Source organism: Canis lupus, chromosome 35 (genome assembly GCF_011100685.1).
Source record: "Canis lupus familiaris isolate Mischka breed German Shepherd chromosome 35, alternate assembly UU_Cfam_GSD_1.0, whole genome shotgun sequence".
Lineage (NCBI taxonomy): Eukaryota > Metazoa > Chordata > Mammalia > Carnivora > Canidae > Canis > Canis lupus.
This window is the reverse complement of record NC_049256.1, coordinates 12204708-12228967: the sequence shown is the minus strand read 5'-3', so window position 1 is coordinate 12228967 and position 24260 is coordinate 12204708. Positions and strand designations below refer to the sequence as shown.

The 24260-nt window shown below is 47.5% G+C and overlaps 1 protein-coding gene across 2 annotated transcripts in view; it reads left to right on the top strand.

Moving 5' to 3' along the window:
- NEDD9 (neural precursor cell expressed, developmentally down-regulated 9) overlaps positions 1 to 24260 on the top strand; it is a 185987-nt gene that overhangs the window by 112135 nt on the left and 49592 nt on the right. The window contains exon 1 of one of the 2 annotated variants that reach the window (XM_038584172.1): positions 23403 to 23574. The exons of the other annotated variant lie outside the window; for it this stretch is intronic. Within the exon in view, the coding sequence (XP_038440100.1) occupies positions 23563 to 23574 (12 nt within the window). The 5' untranslated portion in view covers positions 23403 to 23562. Of the gene's footprint in view, positions 1 to 23402; positions 23575 to 24260 lie in introns of those variants that run through there. 2 annotated transcript variants of the gene reach the window in all.

Sequence of the window (24260 nt, the reverse complement as noted above, 5' to 3'; positions counted from 1 at the left end):
TGCTTCCTTCTGCCACTGGGCTTTTGCACATATTATGCTATCTGTCTTCTATCCTCTTCCTATCAGGCCTTCACCACCCCCTTGTCAGGTGGTTAATTCTATTTTCCTTGCAGAACTCAATTCAACCACTGCCTCCCTCACAAACACCACGTCCAACCGCACCTACTAGGTCATTCCTCATATACTGCCCTTCCTGGGACCAGGTGTCTCTTCTTCATTGCTCTTTACACAATTGCAATTTTACATTAATGTATGCATTGGTGTTTAATAAAGATCTACTCAACAAACAAATGAATGACTTATTCCCTCCTCATGTGGAACAGGGGCTCTGACTATGCATTCCTATTTCTGTCTCTTTGATGGTTCAATCTTTGCAGCATGGGAAGCTGTTGGCTTATATCTGCCCATCAAGAATTCCCCTGCCCTGCCAGCCCTGTTCACCCACTCTCCTCTGTGAACAATTCTCGCATCTCCCACTCCCCACAGAATTTATTCTTCCCTGTAGTATGTTATTGGATCACACCTTGCTTTGAATCAGGATCAGTTGTCAACATGTTACTCTTCGTTTTTGGATTCTAAACTCATCAAGAAAAGAGACTCAGCCTAGCACACTGTTCTGCAAAATTCTACATGCTCAATAAATCTTCATTAAGCTGGAATGCCGGTTGTTAAAGCTCTGGTGATAGGAATAATCTCAAGTAGCAACTCTAAGATAACACTAATGCCAATGGTGTTCCACTCACTCAGCTTCTCAGGGAGGTTATGAATGGAGATGAGAAGTTCTGTCTCGATGGGGGAAGAAAAATTAGGTATGTTGTGTGCATCCTTTATCAGGAAATTGCTATTATCTTTGAAGCCCAGTTTTCTCCTCTTGTTTCAGATGGCTGTCCTGGCAGTAGCACTGGTTCTCTGCACATATGGTTGTCATATTTAGCAAATAAAAATACAGGACTTCCGATTACATTTGAATTTCAGATAAACAAATATTTTCTTGTGTAAACATGCCCCCCTAATTAAATGGGATATACTTATACTAAAAAGAATTGCTCATAATTTATTGGAAATTCAACCATAACTGGTCATCCTGTATTTTATCTAACAACCTGAACCACATGCTTCTAACATATGGTTAAAGATGCCATGATATTAACTGGTGGTTCCAAATGACAACCCAGGAAAAAAAAGAATACCGGTACAAAATAATCAGATGAATCTAATTCAGCCTCAGTGTTTATTCATTATGGCATCTTATCACTGCCTGAGTCATCATTGTCTGAGAGGAAGAGTGATGGATCTATTTTATTCTTTGTATACAATCCTTAGGATGCCATTGCATTGACATACGTACTCAAAGCCTACTTGTGTCACTGTCTATTACATTCAAGAAGAAGGAATAGACTTTGGTGATCATTTTTATAATGTTTCCACATAAGATTTATTTTTTAAAAAATATTTTACTTATTTATGCATTAGAGACACAGAGAGAGGGAGGCAGAGACACAGGCAGAGGGAGAAGCAGGCTCCACGCAGGGAGCCCGGTGCGGGACTCGATCCCGGGTCTCCAGGATCACGCTCTGGGCCGAAGGCAGATGCTCAACCGCTGAGCCACCCAGGCGTCCCTCCAAGAGAAGATTTAGAGTTAAATTCTAAAATAATACCATAGTTTCCTATGCACAAAATTCTACATTAGAAGAATGGAAAAGTGGAAACCAATTTTGAAGATTTTAGATAAGTTGCCATGAATATTCACGATGTAAGCCCACATCACATGTGTTTGTCCCAAAGCACGGTGTTGTGCAGGGAAAGGAAAAAGCATATATTCTCCAGCAATTTTCCTGGAGACCTAGGACTTTTCGGGGAAAAGGACATAAAAGTGAAAAATGAGCCATCCACCCTGATCAAATTTGTCCTTCAGAAATCACAACCGCTACAGAGCGCTTACTCCCCGCAGCCTCCGTGGGGGAGGCCAAATTCTTGTAAGTGGGGAGGTTTTGTTTGATTTCATTACATCTTTTCCTCCCTGACAATCCTGCAAAGTGAGACTTTTCTTTTTATCATTATTAACAAGACATAAAACTCAGTTTGATGTGACAAGTTTTTATGAGTTGAGTGACTGCCCACATGTGCGAATGTGACAAAACCAAAATAGGACATTGGCTGGAAGAGAAACGAAATGGGAACTTATTAGGACTAAAGTTGGAGCCTTTCCCTTGACCATAACCTGATCCTTGTCTACAAGTTCTTGAAAGAACATGTCCTGGCTTCCTCGGGACTCAGCTGTTTGCAAGAATTCTTCTTAGATAATTAAGACAAACTTAAACATTCCTGTGTTCCTACTATTTCCCTAGAAGATAATTAGGTGACCATTGGTAAACATTAAAAACATTAGTTCAAAGCCTAGTTTTCCAAAAGAATGATCTCTGTGTTGAAATTCAATGTATTCCTATCATCTGTTTCTTCTCTTTCTTCTTTCTTTCTTTCTTTCTTTCTTTCTTTCTTTCTTTCTTTCTTTCTTTCTTTCTTTTTCTTTCTTTCTTTCTTTCTTTCTTTCTTCTTTCTTTCTTTCTTTCTTTCTTTCTTTCTTTTCTTTCTTTCTTTCTTTTCTTTCTTTTTCTTTCTTTCTTTCTTTCTTTCTTTCTTTCTTTCTTTCTTTCTTTCTTTCTTTCTCTTTCTCTCTTTCTTTTCTTTCTTTCTCTCTTTCTTTCTCCCCCCACCTCGTCCTCCCTCCCTCCCTCTCTCTTTCTCCTTCTTTTTTTTAAGGATATGTTGGTCCAGAGTACAAAACCAATCCACACACAAAAACAAACCAGATATTTGAGAGACAGAGCTTTTTCTTGGAAAACAGAACTTGGCCAGGCTAGAGATGAGTTTCTCTTCGATATTTGCCACTTCCAACTTTGCATATTAAGACAGTAATGCCTTGCATGTGTAGAAGGTTCTGCATAATTAAACAGTGTAAGTGACGTGTAACTAAGATAGCTATTACTCTGTAGCGTTTCTTTGACCATGGAAGGGGTTGCTTCCAGGAGGCCTGGGAAAAGGTCAACCATAACTTCCAGGGTCTTTAACGCCAATTTGCAGTGAATCATGTTTTAATGTGTGTCTGTGATTGTGTGTGCGCTGGGGCAGGGGGAGGGGATGCAGGGAGTGCCTGTGTGTGTGCGTTAATTCATCTCACTCCGTCTAAAGGCAAGGACTGGCCCACTAGGACCCTCAGAGAATTATATTAGCACAGGTTTGCTGAGGCATTCCAATTAAGAGGAGATAAATGAGTTACCATGAGATGGAGACGTGAGAGCTGGTTCGGATATTTCAAAAGGAACCTCCTGCTTCTTCACTTGATTGGCACCCTCTTAGAGCCTCCAAGGGCCTTTTTGGATTTTTGTGTTCATCTGTATTCTCAGCTGCCACTGGGCCAGAAAGTTCATGACATGTTCAGGCTGGTAGAAAATGAGAACACCAGTTGTCTCTGGAGAGGCCTTGACTGCCACTGCCAAGGCTCGCAGGCCAGACCTGAACCGAAGATCTAGCGGGGGCAGGAGTGATGGGGGGTGCGGTGGGGACACTACAATAGCAGATGAGGCTCCCATTCAGGGCCTGGGAGCAAAATGCAACCTGTGGTTGACTGGAATCAAGTAACAGGGCCTCCAACCAAGGGGCAGAGCAGCAGCTCCAGGTTTGAGAGCCATTATGTGAAATGAGAGCTGGAGTAAGGCGAGAATCATGCCCTTTACCCCCGCCAGACACACGCATATTTGCACAGATGCATGAACATGCGCATGTGCATGCATACATGCACACACATACACACACAGGCTCAAGTTGTGGCAGGAAGCAGCACAGAGCAGCACAGAGCCCACGGCAAACATACCCCTGGAATTGAGCCATAGAGAAATTAGTGGAAGACTCTGGGCAACCAGAATACAAAGGGTCACTTCTTTGCAGAAACACCCGAAAAAAAGGACCATATTCTTCTATGAGACCATGCCTATTCCCAGTTTTGCTTTGTTTCCCCCTTGTAGCCCTGCCCCTAAGTCCCTGGAGGGGTGAGCGCCTGTCTCTGGGGTTTGAGACTTTCACGGGTCACTGGAACCTACCGAGAGGGAGGGAGCCAGACACAAATTGGGAAGCCTGGAGTCAGGGTCCAACTGGCTCTGCTCCCCCAACAAATCACTTCTACGGGAGCAGCCCTCCACCTGTTCCACCTCCACCACCGGGCTCCTCATCTGGGTCTTGCCTGCCTGGGAAGGGAGAGAGAACCAGGAGAGCTGAAGGTGCTTCTGGATGTAACTTCTTCAGAAGGAGGGGACCTATTTCTCCTCCAGCCTGGAGTTGAGCTCCTCACTTGACTACTCAGCACTCTGAGGTCCGGTTTCATCTCCCTGAAATGTCCCCATCGCAGTTATCCCATTAACAGAGGGCAGCAGCCCAAAAAAAGGTGATTTTTTGCAAAACAACAACCATTAAAAACAAAACCCCTTTAATCTTTTAAAATCCAAATTAAGAAGATGCCAATCTCTCACATAACCCATCATCTCCTTGGATCTCCTTAGAGCTGGAAACTTCTGGAGACATTTCCACAGGTGGGAGACCCAGACACAGTAGCTGGAGAAACGAGAATATGGCACATGGACCCACAGTTAAAGATCAGAGTTAAAGTTAGCAAGGAATTTGCAGGTGTGTGGTTTTACTCCTTAATCTGGCGAGAAGTGTCCCCTGTGAGGTTGTTAACCAGGGGGCTGGGCCTGGGGCCTTATGACATTGATTTGCAAATGAGAACTCTGAAAGGTGGTAAAGTTGAAAGGCAGATGCTTCCGTGCTCAGAGCCATGAGGGTGGAGGTGGGGGTGGGTGGGCTGTGCCCACTTCTAGAATCTCAGAGCTAGAGTCACAGTACGTTCCCCAACACACTTACCCTCAGGGGACCAAGACTGGCAAGCTTAAAGACTCTCACTGGACTTGGCTAACAGGTCTCTTTCAGGGACCAGGGGGAGGAGGGATCCCTACTGGGGGAACATTAGCACCCTGGGGAGGAGACACCTGAGCACTTAGGAGCCTAAGGCTGGCAGTGGAAAGCTCTTTGGTGGATTCAGAATGATTCTAGGTACTAGCAGCCTCCCTCCCCCCTTGGTGTGTTAAGGACGCACACAATGATGCTGAGGAGGAGGGGAGATGCTGGAGGCCACTTTGAGAAGGACCCTCACCGAGGGCGGCCGGTGGAGGTTCCAGCAAGGCTCACGTACAATGGTCTTCTTTCCGTGGTGTGTCAAATTGAATTTAGGATTTGGCTACTGTGCTTGTCGTGGGGCTCTAATTCTCATCCTGAGCCAATATTTTGCAAAATTTTACAACTGGGCACCGTCCTTCACCTCCAAGGACAGTGGCCATTTGGGAGAAAGACCAGCAGGGGCTGGTGGTGGCGGTAGGCTCTGCGGTGGGTTGGAGAAAGCCTGAGTCCCTGCAGACCTCGCCCAGCCCTCAGCCAGTCCTGGGCTGCTTTCCTCAGACTCTTAATAAATGGAAAGGAAATGAACTTCTGCTTTGTTTAAACCTATCTTAGGGTTTTTCTGTCCATCACTCACAGTCAAACCTAATGCCACAGGACTCAATAAATACCTGAATGGGGATGCCTGGGTGGCTCAGTGGTTGAGTGTCTGCCTTTGGCTCAGGTCGCGATCCTGGGGTCCTGAGGTCGAGTCTCCCATCAGGGTCCCCACAGGGAGGTTGCTTCTCCCTCCACCTATGTCTCTGTCTCTCTCTCTCTCTCTCTGTGTCTCTCATGAATAAATTCATAAAATCTTTTAAAAAAATACTCCCTGAGTGACCAACTGACCTATTGGGTGATTCAATGAAAAAAAAAAAAAATGAATGGATGGATGGATGGATGGATGCAGCCCTGGGTGCCCAGCTCTTCGTGCTAAGCCCTACCCCACATCGAGGCAATAACAAGACAGACACGGCCCCTGCCCCCGTGTGCCTACAACCTCCTAAGAAAGCCTGACTTTGAACAAGTTGTAACAAGTGTGATGAACTGTTAAGAGAAGTGTGGTGTGCAATGGTGGTATATAACCGGGCAGCTCCAGCACGATATGCAGAGTGATATTCCAGATGAATCCTGAACACTGAACAAGAGTCAGGAGGGAGAGTGGTGCCCGCCTTGCAGTGACGGGCAGCATGTGGCACAGAGGAGCTATAAAAGGCCAGTGTCTGCAGCCCTGCATTCCAGGGGACTCACAAGGGGGAGAGCCGAAGAGGCAGGCAAAGGCCCAGCCGTGCTGTGTCCTCTGAACCCTCACTATGCCAAGAGCGCTCTATGGACCAGCAGCTCCATCGTTCCTGGGAGCTTGCTGGGAATGCAGATCCTCAGCCCCCATCCAGGCTATGGGACCAGAGCTACATTTTTTTAAAAGATTTGTTTATTTGAGAGAGAGAGACAGAGACAGAGAGACAAGAGACAGAGAGACAGACAGAGAGGAGGGGGAGAGGCAGAGGAAGAGAGAGAGATTCCTAAGCAGACTACTGCTGAGCGAAGAGCCCTGCAGGGGCTCTATCTCACAGCTCTGAGATTGTAACCTGAGCCGAAGTCAAGAGCCAGATGCTTAGCCAACTGAGCCACCCAGGCGCCCCCAGAGCTGCATTTTAACAAGAGCTTCAGGAGATGGGTGCGCATGAGAAAGTTTGAAAAGTACCGGTACGGGTCCCACTGGGGATTTATGTCTTATTTTGCGTTGTTACTTTTTCTTGAGAAAATTAGGAGGCGGCCTTTTGAGCATAATCAGGTTGGCCGCTTTAAAAAAGAAATACGAAAAAAAAAATAAAAATAAAAAAAGAAAAAAGAAAAAAGAAATACAAAAAAAATAAAATAATAAAATAAATAAAATAAAATAATAAAATAAAATAAAATAAAATAAAATAAAATAAAATAAAATAAAATAAAATAAAATAAAAAAGAAATACGTTGGAGGCCCGAGGGGATGCATAGAAACTCAGGGAAAAAGTCAGGGAGTGACCACAGTGGCCCGAGCTGTATGGCTAGGGACAGATAGGACAAAGGGATGTGGATAGTTTGAAAGATGCATGTGAAGCATAAATACGAGGACCAGTGGTAGGTTGTCGGCTGGGTCAGGGAGATGCCAGCTTTCTGGCTTGCTACCATAGCTGGATGTGGAGCTACTCTTCTGGGGAGCTCTGGAGGACGAAGGAGAGCCGGGAGCCCATGACTTGAGGTAACCAAGAAGATGTCCAGTAACCAGATGCACACTGGGGTTTAAATCTCTGGGACTGTATTCACCAGGGCCCTACCGGAGGCACAGAACCAACAGGATATGTGCAAATAAAGAAAGAGATGTATTTGAAGCACTTGGCTCCTGTGTTTGTGGAGGGTGGCTAGGCCAAAAGCTGATGGGAAGACCCTTAGGAAAGAGTTGGAGTTCAAAGACAATCTGCTGAGAACCAGGAAGAGCCAGTGCTGCAGATAAAGTCCAAAGGCAGTCCTCAGAACATCCCTGTTGCTCAGGAGAGGTAGACCTGCCATGTTCAGGCCTTCAAGGGCTTAGATGAGCCCCCACCCACAAAGTAGACACCTTCACAGAAAAACCCAGAGTGATGTTTGACCAAGCATGGACAAGGTGGCCCAGCCAGGTGAACATATAAAATCACCCATGACAGATGAACACTGGCGAGTCACTGGCATGTGGCTGGGTGGCTACGGAAGCATCATGAGTGGGTGGCACTGCCTAGGGCAGGAGAGTGGGGAGAAAACAAAGGGAGACAGGCAGAGAGAGCTGGGGAGCGTCCCTATTGAATGGTCAGTGGGAAGAGACAGCAGGCAGCCGGCAAGAGAGACTGCAAAGACACTTGACCGAGTCCTCAGGTGGCTTTTCCATAGAGGCCACCGAGACTGGGAGCCTGAGCAGCCTCACAGCACAGCTGGCGCCCTTTCTGGTGCAGGCTGGGAAAATGTTTGTATACCTGTCCCTGTTTTCCAAAGAACAGCAATTTCCTCATCGGGGTACTTTCTCAGGACCAGCTGGAGGAACCGTAGGTGCACAGTGTTCAAAAGAAATAACAAAATATTAACAAAGCATGGGATCCAGCAGCCTTGCCGTGGGGTCATTGACCTCTCTGAACACGGGGTTCCTTCCTCAACTACAGGGTAGGATTTCTGCTCCTGCCCGATTGCTACAGGGATCAGAGGATGTGCTTGCGTAAGCTGCGTGGGGCATATGCTAAGACCCCACGATGTAAATACGAACAGGATAACCTCCCAGTGTCTTTAACAGTATTTCTCTTTTCTCTCTATAGCCTTTACTCCCCAACTGCCTTCTACTCACCAAACACTCCCTCTCCACCCACCCCCCCCACGCACACGCAATTTTTGCTTTCCTTTTCTGTATTTAATTACCATTTTTTGGTTTTTCTCACCCCGCATTCCCTCACAAGTATTAAATATGGATGTGTGTTCACACAACCGAGGCGATCCTTTTAAACGCATACAGAAATTTTAATGAGCCACCTCACGCTTGTGCCAGCTTTTGGAATTGTGCTGGGGAAAAAAAAAATGCATGAAGTCAGTTATAATTTGCTATTGCCAGACAGAAATTAGATTGCTGCTCTTGGTTGCCAGGATTCGGAGGGAAGGGGAATAGCGAGACTGCCGATGGGGAGTGGGTTTCTCTTTGAGGTGATAAAAACGTGCTGGAGTTAGTGATGATGCTGGTACAACTGTAAATACACCAAAAACCACGGAATAGTTGTACACTTTAAGATGGTGAATTATATGTATGCGAATCGTGTGTCGAGCAGTGCAAATGGCTATTGCCTAGGTCAAAGAGGGGATTGCCTGCCGCCACGGTCACCTGTCATGCAGACATGAGGCACCTGCCACCGAGCAAGGCACACTAGGGATCCACAAGTGATTCATGGCAGCACCACGATGCCAGCCTCACGCCAGCCTGCGAGTGCAGCACAGACGCAAAAGGACTCACCAGTGGAGCCTGGAGTACATTTCAAGAAGAAGGTGAGGCTTGAGCTGAGTGTCAGGGAGAACGAAATGCATTTGAAGAGGTGAAGGGAGACACACTCCAGAGAAGACTCCAGAAGGAGTGAGAAATCATGGTGTGCCCTTTACTTCAGGAAGACTGGCTCCAGGGCAGAGGAGTGTGGAGCACAAGTCTTGGCCAGACTCAAGAGCCACACATGAGAGTTTCTTGCCAAGCAAGCTTTGTCTGCATGTGGGAGGATCCAGGAGAGAGTTCGAGGCCCATGAGCCACGCTGGACGTTCACCTGTCATTCATTCCGATGCCCCTGGACACCTGTAGCCTTCATCATACAACAATGTAAGGATCGCCTGTTGGAAAGGCCACGTTCTGACGGCCTGGCCTTTGCAATTTTGCATTTACAAGATTGACTAAACTCTGCTCCAGAGAAATGAGGTTTCTTGGTTTTAAAGAAATACAAAGTTGCAGGGCGGATGGGGAATTCCTAGGCAGCCATCTTATTTTATGTGGGCGTCAGGTAGCAAAATCTCATTTTTTTGGTAAGCTGAGTGAAGCTGGGGTAAAGCGGGAACAAGATGAATATACACGGGCTTTAAATAGCACTTTGAAGATTCAGGGCAGCCTTTGTGGGCATGCCTGGGAAGCTTCAGTGCAAAGGTTGACACAAAGTCTTGATTTTGTGAATCAAAGTAGTGGCCAAGTGTGAAATGTCGCAGGGTAGCTGCCAAACTGACCTGCCAGGTGAGCTGGTCAAGCCCAGAGCCCTGAAGGGGCTCACATGGAGGTGGTTCTTCCCAGGCCCCATAGCAGATCTACCTTTGCCTCTTCAGTGGGTGAGCATGTGAGGGAGGGTGTACGAAATGAGAGCAAGCCTGGCATCTCCTGAAGCCTCGTGCCCCTGCCCTGAGGTGGGTGCAGGGCCCTGAGGCGGGTGCAGGGCCTGAGGCACAGACACCGATGGTACTTACGTCCATACTCTTAGATTCCATTTTGCTGGACTATTCGGTAAGCTCCTCCCAGGAGTCTATGACATTCTGTGCCCTTTGGTATTCACATTATTTTGGTAGCAGTGTAGTAGAGTGTGACTGCCATTTAAGTACTCCCTCCATCTCCCCCCCACCCACCCCAAAGTACTTGTTTGTCCTGAGAAGGAGTGGTTTGGCATACAGTGGAAGTTTTTAAACATCCATTTTCCAGAACTCTCTGTGAAATAAATAAATAAATAAATAAATAAATATATATATATATATACACATACACACACACAAAAAAAAATTAAAAAAAGCTACACCATGTGGAACACTCCTAAGCGAGTATTATTGTTTACTAGACTTCTTATTCCATCTTATGGCATTTTATAATAAAATATCACCAAGCTCATAAAGAGGGCTTTTTTTTTAAGATCCATAATCTTTCTAACCATAACAAAAGTGCGGTAAATATATTATACAAGAGTGCGATGGAAAAATGTGCTAAAGTATTTCCATAAATCAAATGTAGCACTTTGGCATTGACTCTAAAGCATTAAATTTAGTAAATTAGAACCAGATGATTTTAAAATAGAAACTTACATAACTTTACGGTGTGATTTTTTTTTTTTTTCTACACAAGTTTATCTTCATGAAGTTCCCTTGGCTGCTACCGTAATAGGTATTTAAAAAAGAAGGGCAGCATCTGGGTATTATTCAGCTTTGTAATCCCCATGGTGCCTAGCATTCTGTTGAGCAATGAGTTAGTATTGGTGGATGGATGAGTAAAAGCTCAGCGGTGATTAACAAGTACAAGCTAATTGGAAAGGCCATATAATATAAATATTTATACGGATCTATAGGTAGACAAAACACTGCTACCCCACGCTTCACAGTAAAACTATGTCTCGCTGTTCTTTTCGTTGTGAAATCTGTGCCTCTCAATCAATGAATTTGAAATCAAAGGGTGGATCTGTTTTTTGTTTGGGCCCCCATGACCCCAACTACCATCACCCTGGGACATTCCTCTTTCATAAGTCTCTATTCTATTCCTGCCATCATAGGAGCAGCAGAAAATGTTCCTTCTGTCATTTCTGCCTCTCCCCCCACACCCAATTTCACAATGTGGCTGACGACAATCTAGGAATCCAGTGCAACACACAGACCAAGAAGATTCTAAATGTGGTGGCATATTTAGGAGACACACATGAATAAAGTAGTCTTTGCCCTTTAGGAGATTACTTCCTGGTGGAGGGTTAGTCAGGACACTGTAGTTGCAAATGAAAGAAGCTCAATTCCAACTAGGTTAGGCAGAAAAGTGTGTTCATTGCCTTATGAATTGGGTTATCTAAGAATGGGCATCAGGTATGGCTTGATCCAGAAGCATAGACAATAGCATCAGTGTTCTCTCCATTCCTCCACTCCAAATATCTTTGCTTCTCTTGGCATCTGGACTCATTCTCTCCTGCTATATAGATACTCTGTACAATGAGGAAAAGAGGTTCGCTACCAAATATACATTTATAGATTATGATCCAAAGAAAGAGAGATCCTCTGTCTCCCAAGCCTCATTTACAAAATCTCAAAGAAGATCTCAGATTGACTCTGTGAATCACATGCCAATGTCTTAGGCCTGTCTCTGTGGACAGGGGGCGGATAACCTTCTAGGATAGACCAGGCCTAAGCAGTGGTTCGAGATCTTCATTAGCAAATGAGTGGAAAGGAGGGTTTTTATGCCATAAATATTGAGGATGTAGAACTGACATGGCTGATCCATGAGGGAGAGCCAAGAGGCCAAGAGGATGTGTGTGTGTGTGTGTGCGCGCGTATGTGTGTATGGAAAGACAGAGAGAGATTTTATGGAATTGGCACATGATTGTGGAGGCTGACAAATCCAAAATCTGTAGGGCAGGCTAGCAGCCTATGGACCCAGTGAAGAGTTGAAGAGTTGATGCTGCAGCTCAGGTTCAAAGGCAGCCTAGAGCAGAATTCCCTCCTCCCAGGGGGACCTTTTGTCTCTTAGGCCCTTCAACTGATTAGATGAGGCCCACCCACATGATGGAGGATAATCTGCTTTACTCAAAGTCTACTGATTCACCTGTTATTCTCATCTACAGTATAGCTTCACAGCAATGTCTAAACTCCTACGTGACCTACTATCTGGGCACTGTGGCCTACCCAAGCTGACATATAAAATAAACCATCACAGTATGTGAATAGACCAGAGACTATTTGGGTGCGGTAGCAAGTGAGAGTTCGGGACTCAGAAAACAGGTCAGGAGATGTGATTGTCATCAACGTAGGAACGAGAGAAGTCACTAGAGAGAATTATGTACATAACGGGAAAAGTACTGAAGAAAACAGGCGGAGGGTGGAACCTGCCGGAAATCCTGCCTGGAAAGGAAACTGACACAGAAGAGCAAGGAGAGCTTGCTGCCGTGGAGGCCAGCGGAGGAGGCCATTTCAAGAGACGTGGTGGTGGAGAATGTCAGAAGCCAGGGCAGGGGACAGGCCCAGGGGAGCCCCCCGCACGGGCAATGGAGGGCCCCTCCAAATATGACCTGCAGAGCCCGCCCGCCAGGCCACATCGCCCCCACGTCCGCAGCAAGAGTGAGGTGGAGAGCCAGCACCTCACAGCCCTGACAGTATGAGACAGGGGCAGTTTTATGTCGCTGGATTCCATAATAAAGACAACACACAAGGGTTGTATTTTTTTTTTTACTCCATTTTTCTAGTAACTTATTGTTAAGTATTTTATGACCCCAACTGCCTGGTGATGGACTGGGAATGGGAAGCTCTCCCATCCCCTTGGAGAGCCCAAGAGGCGCTGGCCCCAAACAGTGGTCCACAGAGTGGGCGGCAGAGGCAGAGGAGAGGAGGCCCAGATGGGAGGCCGGGCTTCGGACTGGTCACTCTGACCCTCTGGTCGTGGCAAGCAGAAGGGAGAGAGCAACTCGGCCTGATGTTGGGGGAAGGGGACGTGCCAACGGAAGGGTCCGAAGAGACTCAAGTGTACTAGTGGTCCATGCTCGCTCATCCACAATCACGAAGGAGAAAAGTCTAGAGTTCTTTCACAACTCATTTGGCAGCAAAACCTGACCTGGGTTGGCCCAACCAAGGTAATGCACACTCTTCATTTACCCGACTTGGCATGAATACTTGTACATCTTACTGCTGAACTGTGAATGAGTTTGCATACTGCATGCTGGTCTGGGTCCCACTGGGAACCGTGTAGTCTGGGGGACAGGTGAACCGGTTCCTAAAATCTGAAAGATTCGGAACTCCACCACTTGTCTCGCCTCTGGATTTTTTTTTTTTTTTTTTTTTTTTTTTTGCCTCTGGATTTTTGAACAAGGAACCGCGGATCTATATCCAGGATAAGGAAGACCTGAATAGACACGTACAGAGCAGGATATGAGAGATTAGGGGTAAAAATGAGAAAAGGGAGAGGGGGAAGCAGAGGCCCAGAGTGGGCTTAGAAGAGGAGGAAAAACACAGCATTGGTTGGGTAAGGAGGAAAGAGACCTGCTCTCCCGGTGACCAGAACGGCACAGGAGATGGCTTTTGAAGATGTAGATGTAGAGTGATTTTGAGATGCAAAATCTGAAGCTGGGAACACGTGGACCCCATCTTTGAGGGGCAGAAAGAGCCTTGCTTCTGCCCCCAGCTCTCCACCCTTCGAAGACCAGAAGCTCCCAAGCCTGGATAGAGCAGAAATCATGAGAACCGCAGCACTGGAGTTCAGGAAAAGCTTTGCCACAGCCCCTCTGCTACTACCCACCCCCAAGTTTGAAGTCACAGGTGCCAGGACATGAGCAAAGGAGCTTCAACCCAACATCTATAAACCTCAGTGGTGTGACTGAGGCTTCGGGTCCGGGGCACACTCATTAATTTGCAGGGCTCCCCCTTGGCTTTCCTTATGAGGAAAAGAGCTGCTGTGCATGGCTCGGCCTCAGTGGGGGCAGCAAGGGACATGCCATCCACGCTCCACAGGGCAAGTGACCGGGGGTGGGGGGGACACGCAGGGGTCGCCCCGGGTGCCCAGTGCCCGGCCCTCGCAGGAGAGGCATTCCTCTTGCAGACAAAATAAAAGATCACTGAGAGCCGGAGCGGTGTGTTTGCTTTTGAAAATGAATCAAACTCTTAAAAAGCTCGGCTTCAACAGGGCTGGGTGAGCTGTGTCCCCACACCACATTCCTCCTATCCTGTCCTCCCCCCACCCCCAAGGCCCTGCATTGCTCAGATTCCTTCCCCCCTTCTCGCTCATCAGCGCCAGCTGGCGGCTGCCTGGGCTGGCCGGACAGGCCTGATGCCCCGGGCCAGGGCCTGCTGGACACTCGCTGGCCCCAGCTCAGGACAGCAAGGGACCAGGGCAGTTGGGCCCTCTCGGGGCGGCGGGGGCTGGTGGGGAGGCATCTTCAAACCCTCGAGAACTGCCTCACCCCGTGCCTCCAGGAAAGCGGGTAGCTGGTGTTTAGAACAGCCACCCCGCCTTGCTCCCCGATGCGCCCCTGTCCCCCCTCTACTTCCATCTCCGGCCCCCTCCCCACCTCCACCGGGAGCCACGCAGGATGCCAGATGCAGAAGGTGCATTTTAGTGGCCAGGGTGCCTGGAGGAGTAGCCTGGAAATGGAGCACCCGGCCCCCTCCGGACACGTCGGGCCTGCAGTCCCCAAGCCCGGCTGTTCCCTGCACCTGGACAGCAGCGCACCCTCGGGAGGGGACGGCAGGGTGCCCTGCGTGACCGCGTCACATCATAGATGCAGGTGCAAGGGAGAGGACGGGAAGAACCAAAGTGAGCAAAGAGGAAGCCTGGTGCGCTTATGGCCTCCCAGCGAACACCTAGGACAGGCAGTGCCATCGGGCGGCGCCCTCAGGAAGCACAGGCCACCCTCCGCCCGGGCTTGGGAGTCCTGGGCACGTGGTCGTGGCAGGTCACCTCGAACCTTTGTGAAGACCCGCGACCTGCAGTCTCTACCAGCAGAAGCAGCTTCTGTGACCAAGCAGGGGATGCTCGGGGGACAGAGCGCACAGTGGTTAGGACCCACAGCCTCAGGAGCCAGAGAGCCCACCTTCACACACCAGACCCGCTCTCGTGGGCTGTAACCTCGAGCACGTTGTAGGACCTCTCTGGGTCTCCAGTTTGGGTAGGTGTAAAATTAGAACACTCCAACCTCACAAATTGTTTATTTGGACAACGTGAAGCATGCGACAACACACTACCTCGCGGCTGGAGAGAACAGGAGAGAGCCTTGCCAGGCAGCCTGCACGATTTTACCAGTAACATCCTCTTGTTCCACTGAGCGTCATTCCTGTGTCCAGCTGGATATATATAAACAGCAGCAGTTTGAACCTTTGCACGTTCATCTTTCTCATAGTTGCACCCCTAAGTTGACTCCCCAGAACCTTCATAAGAAGAGAACACCCAATGCCTAAATGGAGCTTCATAATTGCTTTTCATATTTGACTGAAGTTGAGCAAGTTTGGGGCACCCGGGTGGCTCAGTGGTTGAGCGTCTGCCTTTGGCCCAAGGCATGATCCTGGGGTCCTGGGATCAAGTCCCACATCGGGGTCCCTGCTTCTCCCTCTGTCCGTGTCTCGGATTCTCTTTCTCTCTCTGCGTCTCTTACGAATAACTAAATAAAATCTTAAAAAAAAAAAAAGTTGAGCAAGCTTACTTGACATATAATTTAACCTGTTTTGTTTTTTAGTTCTCTGGGGAGGGGGGAAAGGTAGTAATTAAGGATTCCAAAGTTATAATAACGCTATTATGAATGTAGATATAAAACATCAAAAACTTCACAATGACACTGTTTTACAAAAATCAAGCCAAGGTATTGGCCATAATCGCCAGGGGCAATTTACAGGGGTACGTGTAGGTTTTTAGTAGCGTGTTAAGTGACACAGTATGCTGTGTGTTCCTTCATGGTTTATCAAGGATTGATAGGGGGTCTAAGACACGCCAGTTTAGCACTTCACCCTTGGGAAAATTAAAAGCCACCTCAAAGAATCTGTGACCGATGGCAAGAGGAAGTGGGAAAGAGGAGGGTAGATTTTTTAAAAGGAAGGTCACAAAGACACACTTACAGACTTGGCTCAGTAAAATGGGGCAGTGAGACCTTGTAAAGTCGTCACAATGTGGGAATCCACCATGTCATGCAGTAAAGAGAACTCTAGAGGAATCATCCCTATTCTCTGTTTAGAGCCCCACCCCTCCCCGGGTGGCTCGTCACTTCGTGAGAATAAGAAGTAAGTCAGAGGGCACCAAGTCAGATGCAATTTTGGGATCATGAGTCAACAGGCCTTTTTAATAAACAACACCCTCCATCTGCAGAAACAAATATCCTAAGACAGTGTTCTTAACAACTCTTTCAGAAAACAGTTTATCCCTCAGGTGCTATTGTTAAAAGGGAAGGTAGGAAGAAAAACTTTAAAAAAAAAAAAAAAGAAAAGAAAAGAAAATCATTGTTGAGAGAGGGGTGGGTGGGAAGGGTGAGGATAGGGCTGGTCTCATGAGTCTCTTTGACCAAAATATGAGCAGCAAGAAATGAATGAATGCCGCATTCCCTAGCACATGAAGAAACAAGTGTTAGAGACGGTATCTGGAGCTTCTCTCTAGTAATAGACTTTCAGTCATTCCAAGAGCTTGACCAGCTCAACAGAGCTTTTTTTTTTTTTTTTAAAGAGCTATTTCCTAGAGTGAGAGGTGTTCTTTGTTCTACTGGCTGAAAAGAGACTTATTTTTTTCCATGTTGACGTCAGTGAAGGCTGGGAGCATGGACAAGACACAGGGCTCTGGGAAGACCTACCCGGAGACTCAGTTGCCTGCGTAAATGCAGAAGGGTGTATAGAGTAAAGAAAAGATAGGATCCCCTTCTGCAGGTTGCTTGAAATCTCACTGGGGAGAAGCAGTGCTTCCTCATAGGAGAAAACGATAAAGGCAATACCCTAAGCACTAAACGCTGAGCTATACACATAACACTTCATACATAATCATCTGGGGGATTTTTACAAGTGTATTAGATTCCAAGTCCCCAAGTCCCCACCCCAGGCCCACTGAGTGTTCATAAGTGCTTTTAAGGGAGGTCAGCTTCGGGAAGCACTGACCCAGGGCAGAGGTAAGAAGAGACACAGGGGGTTGGGGAAGAGAGCAACACTGGAAAGGGAAGGTCCCATGAAGGGGACGGGGTGGAGATGGGATACAGAGAAGCACGATGATTCGGGGGGGGGGGGGGCAGTCTACATGAGCAGGGCTTGACAGCACGAATAAGGTGTGTCACAACTTGAGAACTTGCTCTTCAGTTGGGTTTAGTCCCACCCGGATGGAGAAGCTACCTTATTGAACTAACTGACAACTGGGGACTCAGATGACAGAGGCTCACCAGGGGATGCTCGGGGGACAGAGCACAGAGTGGTTAGGACCCACAGCCTCAGGAGCCAGAGAGCCCACCTTCACACACCAGACCCGCTCTCGTGGGCTGTAACTTGGAGCACGTTGTAGGACCTCTCTGGGTCTCCAGTTTGGGTACGTGTAAAATTGGAACATTCTAACCTACTCACGAGGCTGTCATATCAGATGCATATTAAATGAAATCACATTTGTGACATGTAGCACAGGGCCCAGCACCTGGTGGGGGTAGGGGGGTGGGGTTCAATCAAGGTGGGGTACATCAGGAGTCAGTTGGAAAACTCTCAGTGGCTCGTCTCTGTTTGGAGACGTTTCTGGAGATTTACAGACTTGAAAAGTTGCTGCCTGTTTTTGAAATAACTTCGGTTTTTGTAAATTTTTTTTGAAGATATCAAACTAGAAATGGTAAAACATGGCTCTAGGATGGGTATTTCTAGAGTGTTTCTCTACAGATGTGGAACGATCAATGCATTAGTCTGAACTCAGGGTTAGATGTATCTTACACTATTGTAGAGCAGGGAGTCAGCAGACATTTCCTGTGGAGGGCCAAATAATACTTACTTGTTTGGTTGGGGTTTTTTTTGTTTTGTTTTGTTTTTTTGTTTTTTGTTTTTTGTTTTTTTTTTGTTGTTGTTGTACAGCCTTTACCACTTCAAGTCACAACTCCTCAAGCCTGCCATTACAGCCCAAAAGACACCGTGTAAAGGAAGGGGTGCCTGTGTTTTCGATAAAACTTTATAGACACTGAAATTCGAATTTCACATAATTTTCACATCTCACAAAATATTTTTCTTTTTACTTTTTGCCAACCATATCAAAATGTAAAAGCTATCCTTAGCTCATCGGTTGGACAAAAGCAGGAGGCCTACAAGCTATAGTTTGCAGACAAACCATGTCCAAGAGCCAGAACTGGCTACGGGCCTTGAGTAGGTTCTGAAAAGTTGCATCTTTTTTTTTTTTTTTTTTTAAGATTTTATTTATTCATGAGAGACACACACACACAGAGGCAGAGACACAGGCAGAGGGAGAAGCAGGCTCCATGCAAGGAGCCCAATTCAGGACTTGATCCCAGGACCCCAGGATCATGCCCTGAGCCAAAGGCAGATGCTCAACTACTGAGCCACCCAGGCGCCCCGGAAAAGTTGCATCTTAGCTTGGGTTCTTATGTGTGTAAACCACACCACAGCCTTCAAACTCAAGTTTTCTACATTCCCTTCCTGGGCATCACAACGAACCTCAAGATAATGTACATTCCTTGACGTTACTTCTGTCCTCTCCTTCATCCATTTGTTCAGCCAGCGTTGAAATATCCATGAGGTGGTATAAGGCTGCAGGGGACACGGAGATGGACAAGACACCACCCCGTCCCTCTGGAGCTCACTTTGAAGATGGGGCAATAGCGATCCACCAATATTATGGTACAATGTGGGAAAGCCTTATAATAGGGCCGTGCTCTAAGTACAATAGGGGCATAGTGAAGGGAGGAGGAATTCATGCCGAAAGGAGGAGGTGGCCAGAGTAGGGGTTGTAGACAAGGAAGCACAAAAGGGTTAGTGTTGGGGCTCGGCTAGATAGCAGAAGCGTGAAGGGAGGACGTGCTAGGCAGAGGGCCCCATCTGTGCAAAGTCAGGACAGTACAAGTGTGTCTAGGATTTGGTGAGTACCCCCAGTGCGGCCGGAGTGTGGGATGTGGGGTGGGGGAATGGGGGGAGATGAGGCCAGAGGCGAAGGGTGGGTTCAAATTGTAGTCCATGCCCGAATCCGCAGATTTTGTTTTTAAAGGCATCGACGCATCCCTCGAGGTTTTAAATCATAGGAGCAATGTGATGCGCTCTGAACTCTAGAAATTAAACAGGGGATGATGTGGAATACAGATTCCAGCAGGGAGAGACTGCAGGCAGGGAAACTACAAAGGAATGACTGGAATAGATCAGACAAGGGAGACAGAGAATGAACCTGAAGCCGCGATTGCTGTCTTGAGCCAACCTGGCGGCAGCCCGTGCAAGGCACCCAGCCCTCGGAGCAGCTTTGTCCTCCTTAGAGGGGCTGCACTAGGTGCCCCAGCTCACTTTCTACCATCGCGTGTTCTGACCTTGCCCTCCACCCTTAGAGAGCAGCCACATGGGTTCCTCCAAAGTCATGCATAGAAGAACCTCTTCCCTCTGACGTCCTCCTGATTTCTTGTTGTATACGTGCCCATGTCCAGTGGCAGCTGGAAAATTCTTTGGGCATCTGGTGCCGTGTCCCTTGCTCCTGCCTGCATCAGAGTCTGGGGAGATAGAGCCCTTGGCAGACAAGCAGGCAGGTGGCAAAGCTGAGGGGCCGACAGGGTGTTGTTGGTGAGCACAGGGTAGTGCCCGCCCCCCAACATCCTGGTCCATTTTAGGAGGCCACCCACGGGAGGATGACGGCGCCCCCATTCACCAACTGACAGTGTTTACATAGCATCATTTGCACAGTATTTTTTGCATCCAAAAATTGCAGGTAATAGATGGGGATGGAACTGTTTTTTCTATTCGGTGGGAGAATTTGTGTTCCCCCAAAGGGTTTTGAAGGAAGCATACTAAATGCCTAAATACTAATATACTTAATACTAAATATGAATAAAGTATCACGTAAGCTACAGTAAGACCAGAGCTCAATATTTGAACCAATGGCCTGCCGTCCTTGGGTGTTTAAACAAAAGGTAAAAATACAGAGAAGCAGATCACATCATTCTGTGCTCAGGTCACTCCGCTGACTTTCTCTGGCACTCAGGAGAAAATTCAGCTCCTGGCACCCACCCATCTGCGTCTCCTTCACCCAAACCCCAGATGCCCGACTCCAGGAACCCCGGCCTGTGTGCAGTTCGTAAACACACCAAGCTGATTTCTACATTAGGCCCTTTCCCCTGTCTGGAATGTTTTTTTCTTCAGATCTTTGAGTGGATCCCTCATGTCCTTCAGATCTCTGCTTCAATGTTACCTACCGCCTGAAAGGGGCTCACCTGACCACTCTCTAAAATCAGACACCCCCCACCAACACACACACAACCTTCCACCTGTTTTCCTCTAGCAATTTTCCCTGCTTGATTTTTCTTTATGGCATTTACCACTCCAGAACTGTATTACCTATTCATTGAATTATTGTTGCCTGCTCCCAGGAGACTTTAAGCTCTGTGAGGGTAGGAGTTTTGTGTGGGCTGCTGCTGTACTTTCCCCACCTGGAACAGTACCTGGCACGTGGGAGGTGGTCAATCAATATTTGTTAAATTAGAAAGCTGTCCTCCACCTTTTTCTGAATTAAGCTTATCACACTTAAAATATTGACAGTAGTCTAATAGTCATAATAGTTATAATTAATAGAATTAAATATTTATGTCATAATGTTATATGGCATAGTAATAAAATAATATATAATGAATTTTTTTTTTAATTTTTTTTTTTTAATTTATTTATGATAGTCACACAGAGAGAGAGAGAGAGGCAGAGACACAGGCAGAGAGAAAAGCAGGCTCCATGAATCGGGAGCCCGATGTGGGATTCGATCCCGGGTCTCCAGGATCGCGCCCTGAGCCAAAGGCAAGCGCCAAACCGCTGCGCCACCCAGGGATCCCTATAATGAATTTTTTTAAAGATTTTATTTACTTATCCGTGAGAGACAGAGAGAGAGAGAGAGGCAGAGACATAGGCAGAGGGAGAAGCAGGCTCCTTGCGGGGAACCAGTGTGGGACTCAATCCCAGGACCCAGGATCATACCCTGAGGCAAAGGCAGACTCTCAACCACTGATGAGTCACCCAGGTGCCCCAATATATAATGAATTTATGATGAAATAATAATTAATAATGGAAATATTAATAAGCAAATATTTATTAAGATCTTACTATGTACTGGATACCATTAACTTCTATGCATATGATCTCACTTAATACTTACTCTAACTCCAGCAAGTAGGTAGTATTATCTTCTCTAATTTATATTTCAGGGCACCAAAGTCAAGAAGTTAAGAAATTTGTCGAGATTCTAACACAGTTGACCTGACTCCAAGGTAACTAATGCCAACCCAAACTGCCCTGAAATGAACTTCAGGCAGATTTGAGGTGTCTTACCAAATAGGAGAGAAACAGGAAAGCAAGAGGGCCACTTAGTATGAATCAAACTTTCTAGCTAGAGAATGAAATGACAAAAAGCCCTAGCAAACGCTTTGGGAAACCGTCTGAAAGCATTAAAATGGGATGCGATAGTGTTCACCTACTCAATGGTACTCATCAAACAAAACAGAAGGCGGATTCAGCTTTACTGCTTAGGAAGCCAGAGGAATGTTATCTAGATCTTCTGGAGGCCACAAGACTCATCTTACAGATGAGAAGGCCTTTGACTGACCCAGCAAAAACAATTTCCTGCAAACTAATGACTCGCCCATAAGACTGTGGGACTGTCAGGAAGATCCTTTGCAGAGCAATACGCTGCATGTTTAATTTGTGTTCAGAAAGACCTTGCAAAATCACCCAGGCTCATTTTCACTGCAAGGCTAAACGAGCAGAAGCAAAGTCCAAGCTGAGGCCCAAAGGGGTGTGTCAACCTCATTATGACGGCTGGTGGGGGTGAGAGGTGGGGGTGGTCAAGTCCAGGGAATCAGTGCCATAGTAAACTCTGTTCTAAACTATGAGCCCTGTATCTGGAAACCCTTTTGCAGGACAGCTGCCCTCCTATTCTTTTTGTCTGGATCATAAAAGTAAAATTTTAAGCCACTAGGAGTATGCGGGGGGAGGGGGGGCATAGGGGAATCAAACGGATTCTGATCCAACTAGGTCAGGAAAAAAAAATAAGTACTGTTTTTTCCATCCCAGCCGTGTAGGCTGGTTGGAGTCCACCCCACTCAGGGACAGCTATTGTCTGCAATCACAGAGCCTTGATCCTGAGACCCAGTGCAAAGGAATTTCCCCCTCCATGAGCTCTATCCTTCAGAGGAGTCGCTAAAGGTGACTGTTTCTGTCTTCTCCTGGGTGATCTCTTTCTCTATAGAAGTCACGAGGCTGAACCAAATGTTCTGTGCTTCGCTGCAGAGACTGGTCTTTTTTTTTTTTTTTTTTTTTTTTTTTAACCAGGCTCATCAAACAGTGGGCATTTTTTGTTCCCCCGATAATAAGTGTCGGTGGGTTCATGGGTCATCCTCAGGAGAGAGGTCAGGAAGAAAACACTGCAGTGTTCAAAGCTGGAGCTAGAAACTGCAGCCATCAAAGAACCACAGTACTCAGTGGACAGCGATGATGTATAGGACATGCACTGGCCGGCCTCGTCTGAGAGGTCACATCCAACCTTTATCCTCAGCAAAGCCAGGCAAGATCTCTGAATGTGTGGCTGACACTCAACTCTAGGAGGCCCTGGTGAGAAGCAGGCCAGGGAAGCCCTGGTGCCCCGTCCTGGGGGAATTCCTTGTCACTGAGGGAGAATTGTATTCAGGCTCCTCGCAGACTGACGTTGCAAGTACTTTGAACATTGAAAAGAACAAAAAAAGCAAACAGCCACAGAAAGGGGGAGGAGGGAGGGGGGGAGAGGAGAGAAAAAGAGAGAGACAGAGAGATATCAGCAGGGGTAGTTAGTAAAAAGGGGCCCGGGAGACAGAAAACCTTTTGTTCCCAGAATTCGTTTCATGTAGAGATTGGGAGGTGAATGGCTTTGAAATGAAATGGGTTTATGAAGGGGTTGCTAGGTCACAGGAAGCAGGGCTGTCAGGCTGCTTTGTATATTCAATTTCCTTAAAACTTAGGTTCATCTTAAAAAGAAATTTCCTTTTTTTTTTTTTTTTTTTTTTTTAATCAGGAGGGGGAGGACGAAATGGGGAGTAGAGTTCCAGACGGTTCCCGACTTTGTTTTACTTTCCACCCTCTCTGCGAAACGGAGAAAGAAATGACCGCATCCCAAGTTCTTTTGTCAGTTTTCCGAAGTTGGGGGGTGGGCGGGGCCTCGCACTACCTTGGCCCGGCAGCCAATGGCGGGCGGTATGCAAATGAGGCGGGGGCGGGGCCGGCCCGTCGGGGCGGCGAGCGGAGGCTGTGCGGGAGCTCGGCGCGCAGCCCCGGCGAGCCCGCCCCGGCCCGGCCGTCCGCGCTTTCATTTAGGGCTGCAGTCCATGGAGGGGCGGGCACGCCCGTGCTTGATGCAGTCTCGCTAGTGCAGGAGCACGGCTCAGCCTACCGCCGCCGAGATGAAGTATAAGGTAAGCGGGGGAGACCTCCTCCAGCGCGTGCGCGCGCGTGTGTGTGTGGCGTACGCGCGTGTGTGTTGCCCACTGCGGCAACTGCTCTCCAGGGACCCTTTTCGTGCATCCCGAGGTCGGCATACAAGGAGGCAGGCACCCAGTGTCTCAGACCCGCTCCGGGAGTTCATAGCACAGCCGTGGGCCATCTCCCCTGAAAGGTTTGGGAATTTAGAGCTGCCCCTGGAGCCAGTGGGATTCACAGGGTGACTAACTTGGGGCGCACACAGGTCTGGATTCCGCAGCCCTCTCCGCGGCTCCCCCGGGCCCGGCCTCCGCTGGCCCCCCGAGCTGTAATGAGAGAGGAATGAGAACTGCTGAGTCTTTCAGACTGGCTCTTAAAGCAGTTTTAGCCTTTGCTGTAAGCATTTGGTAGGAGAGGCAGTTTGCCTTAGGTAGTTTGGGTGGGAGGCTTGAAAAGCCCCAGGTACTGTTGTGACACAGCTGATGATGGAGGATTCTGACACCCTGAAAGGATATTGGATGTGAGAACAAATGAGTATGTGCCACTTCTCGAAAGCACTTTTAACTGGCGTTTGAATGGGCTGAGGGTCTCAAGTGTCCGGCCAGCTTACTGTCCCTGCAGTTTGCAGAGTGTCATGATACCTTAGCTTCCCGTGCATTTTGCTCCATTGTCTTGGGGTGTT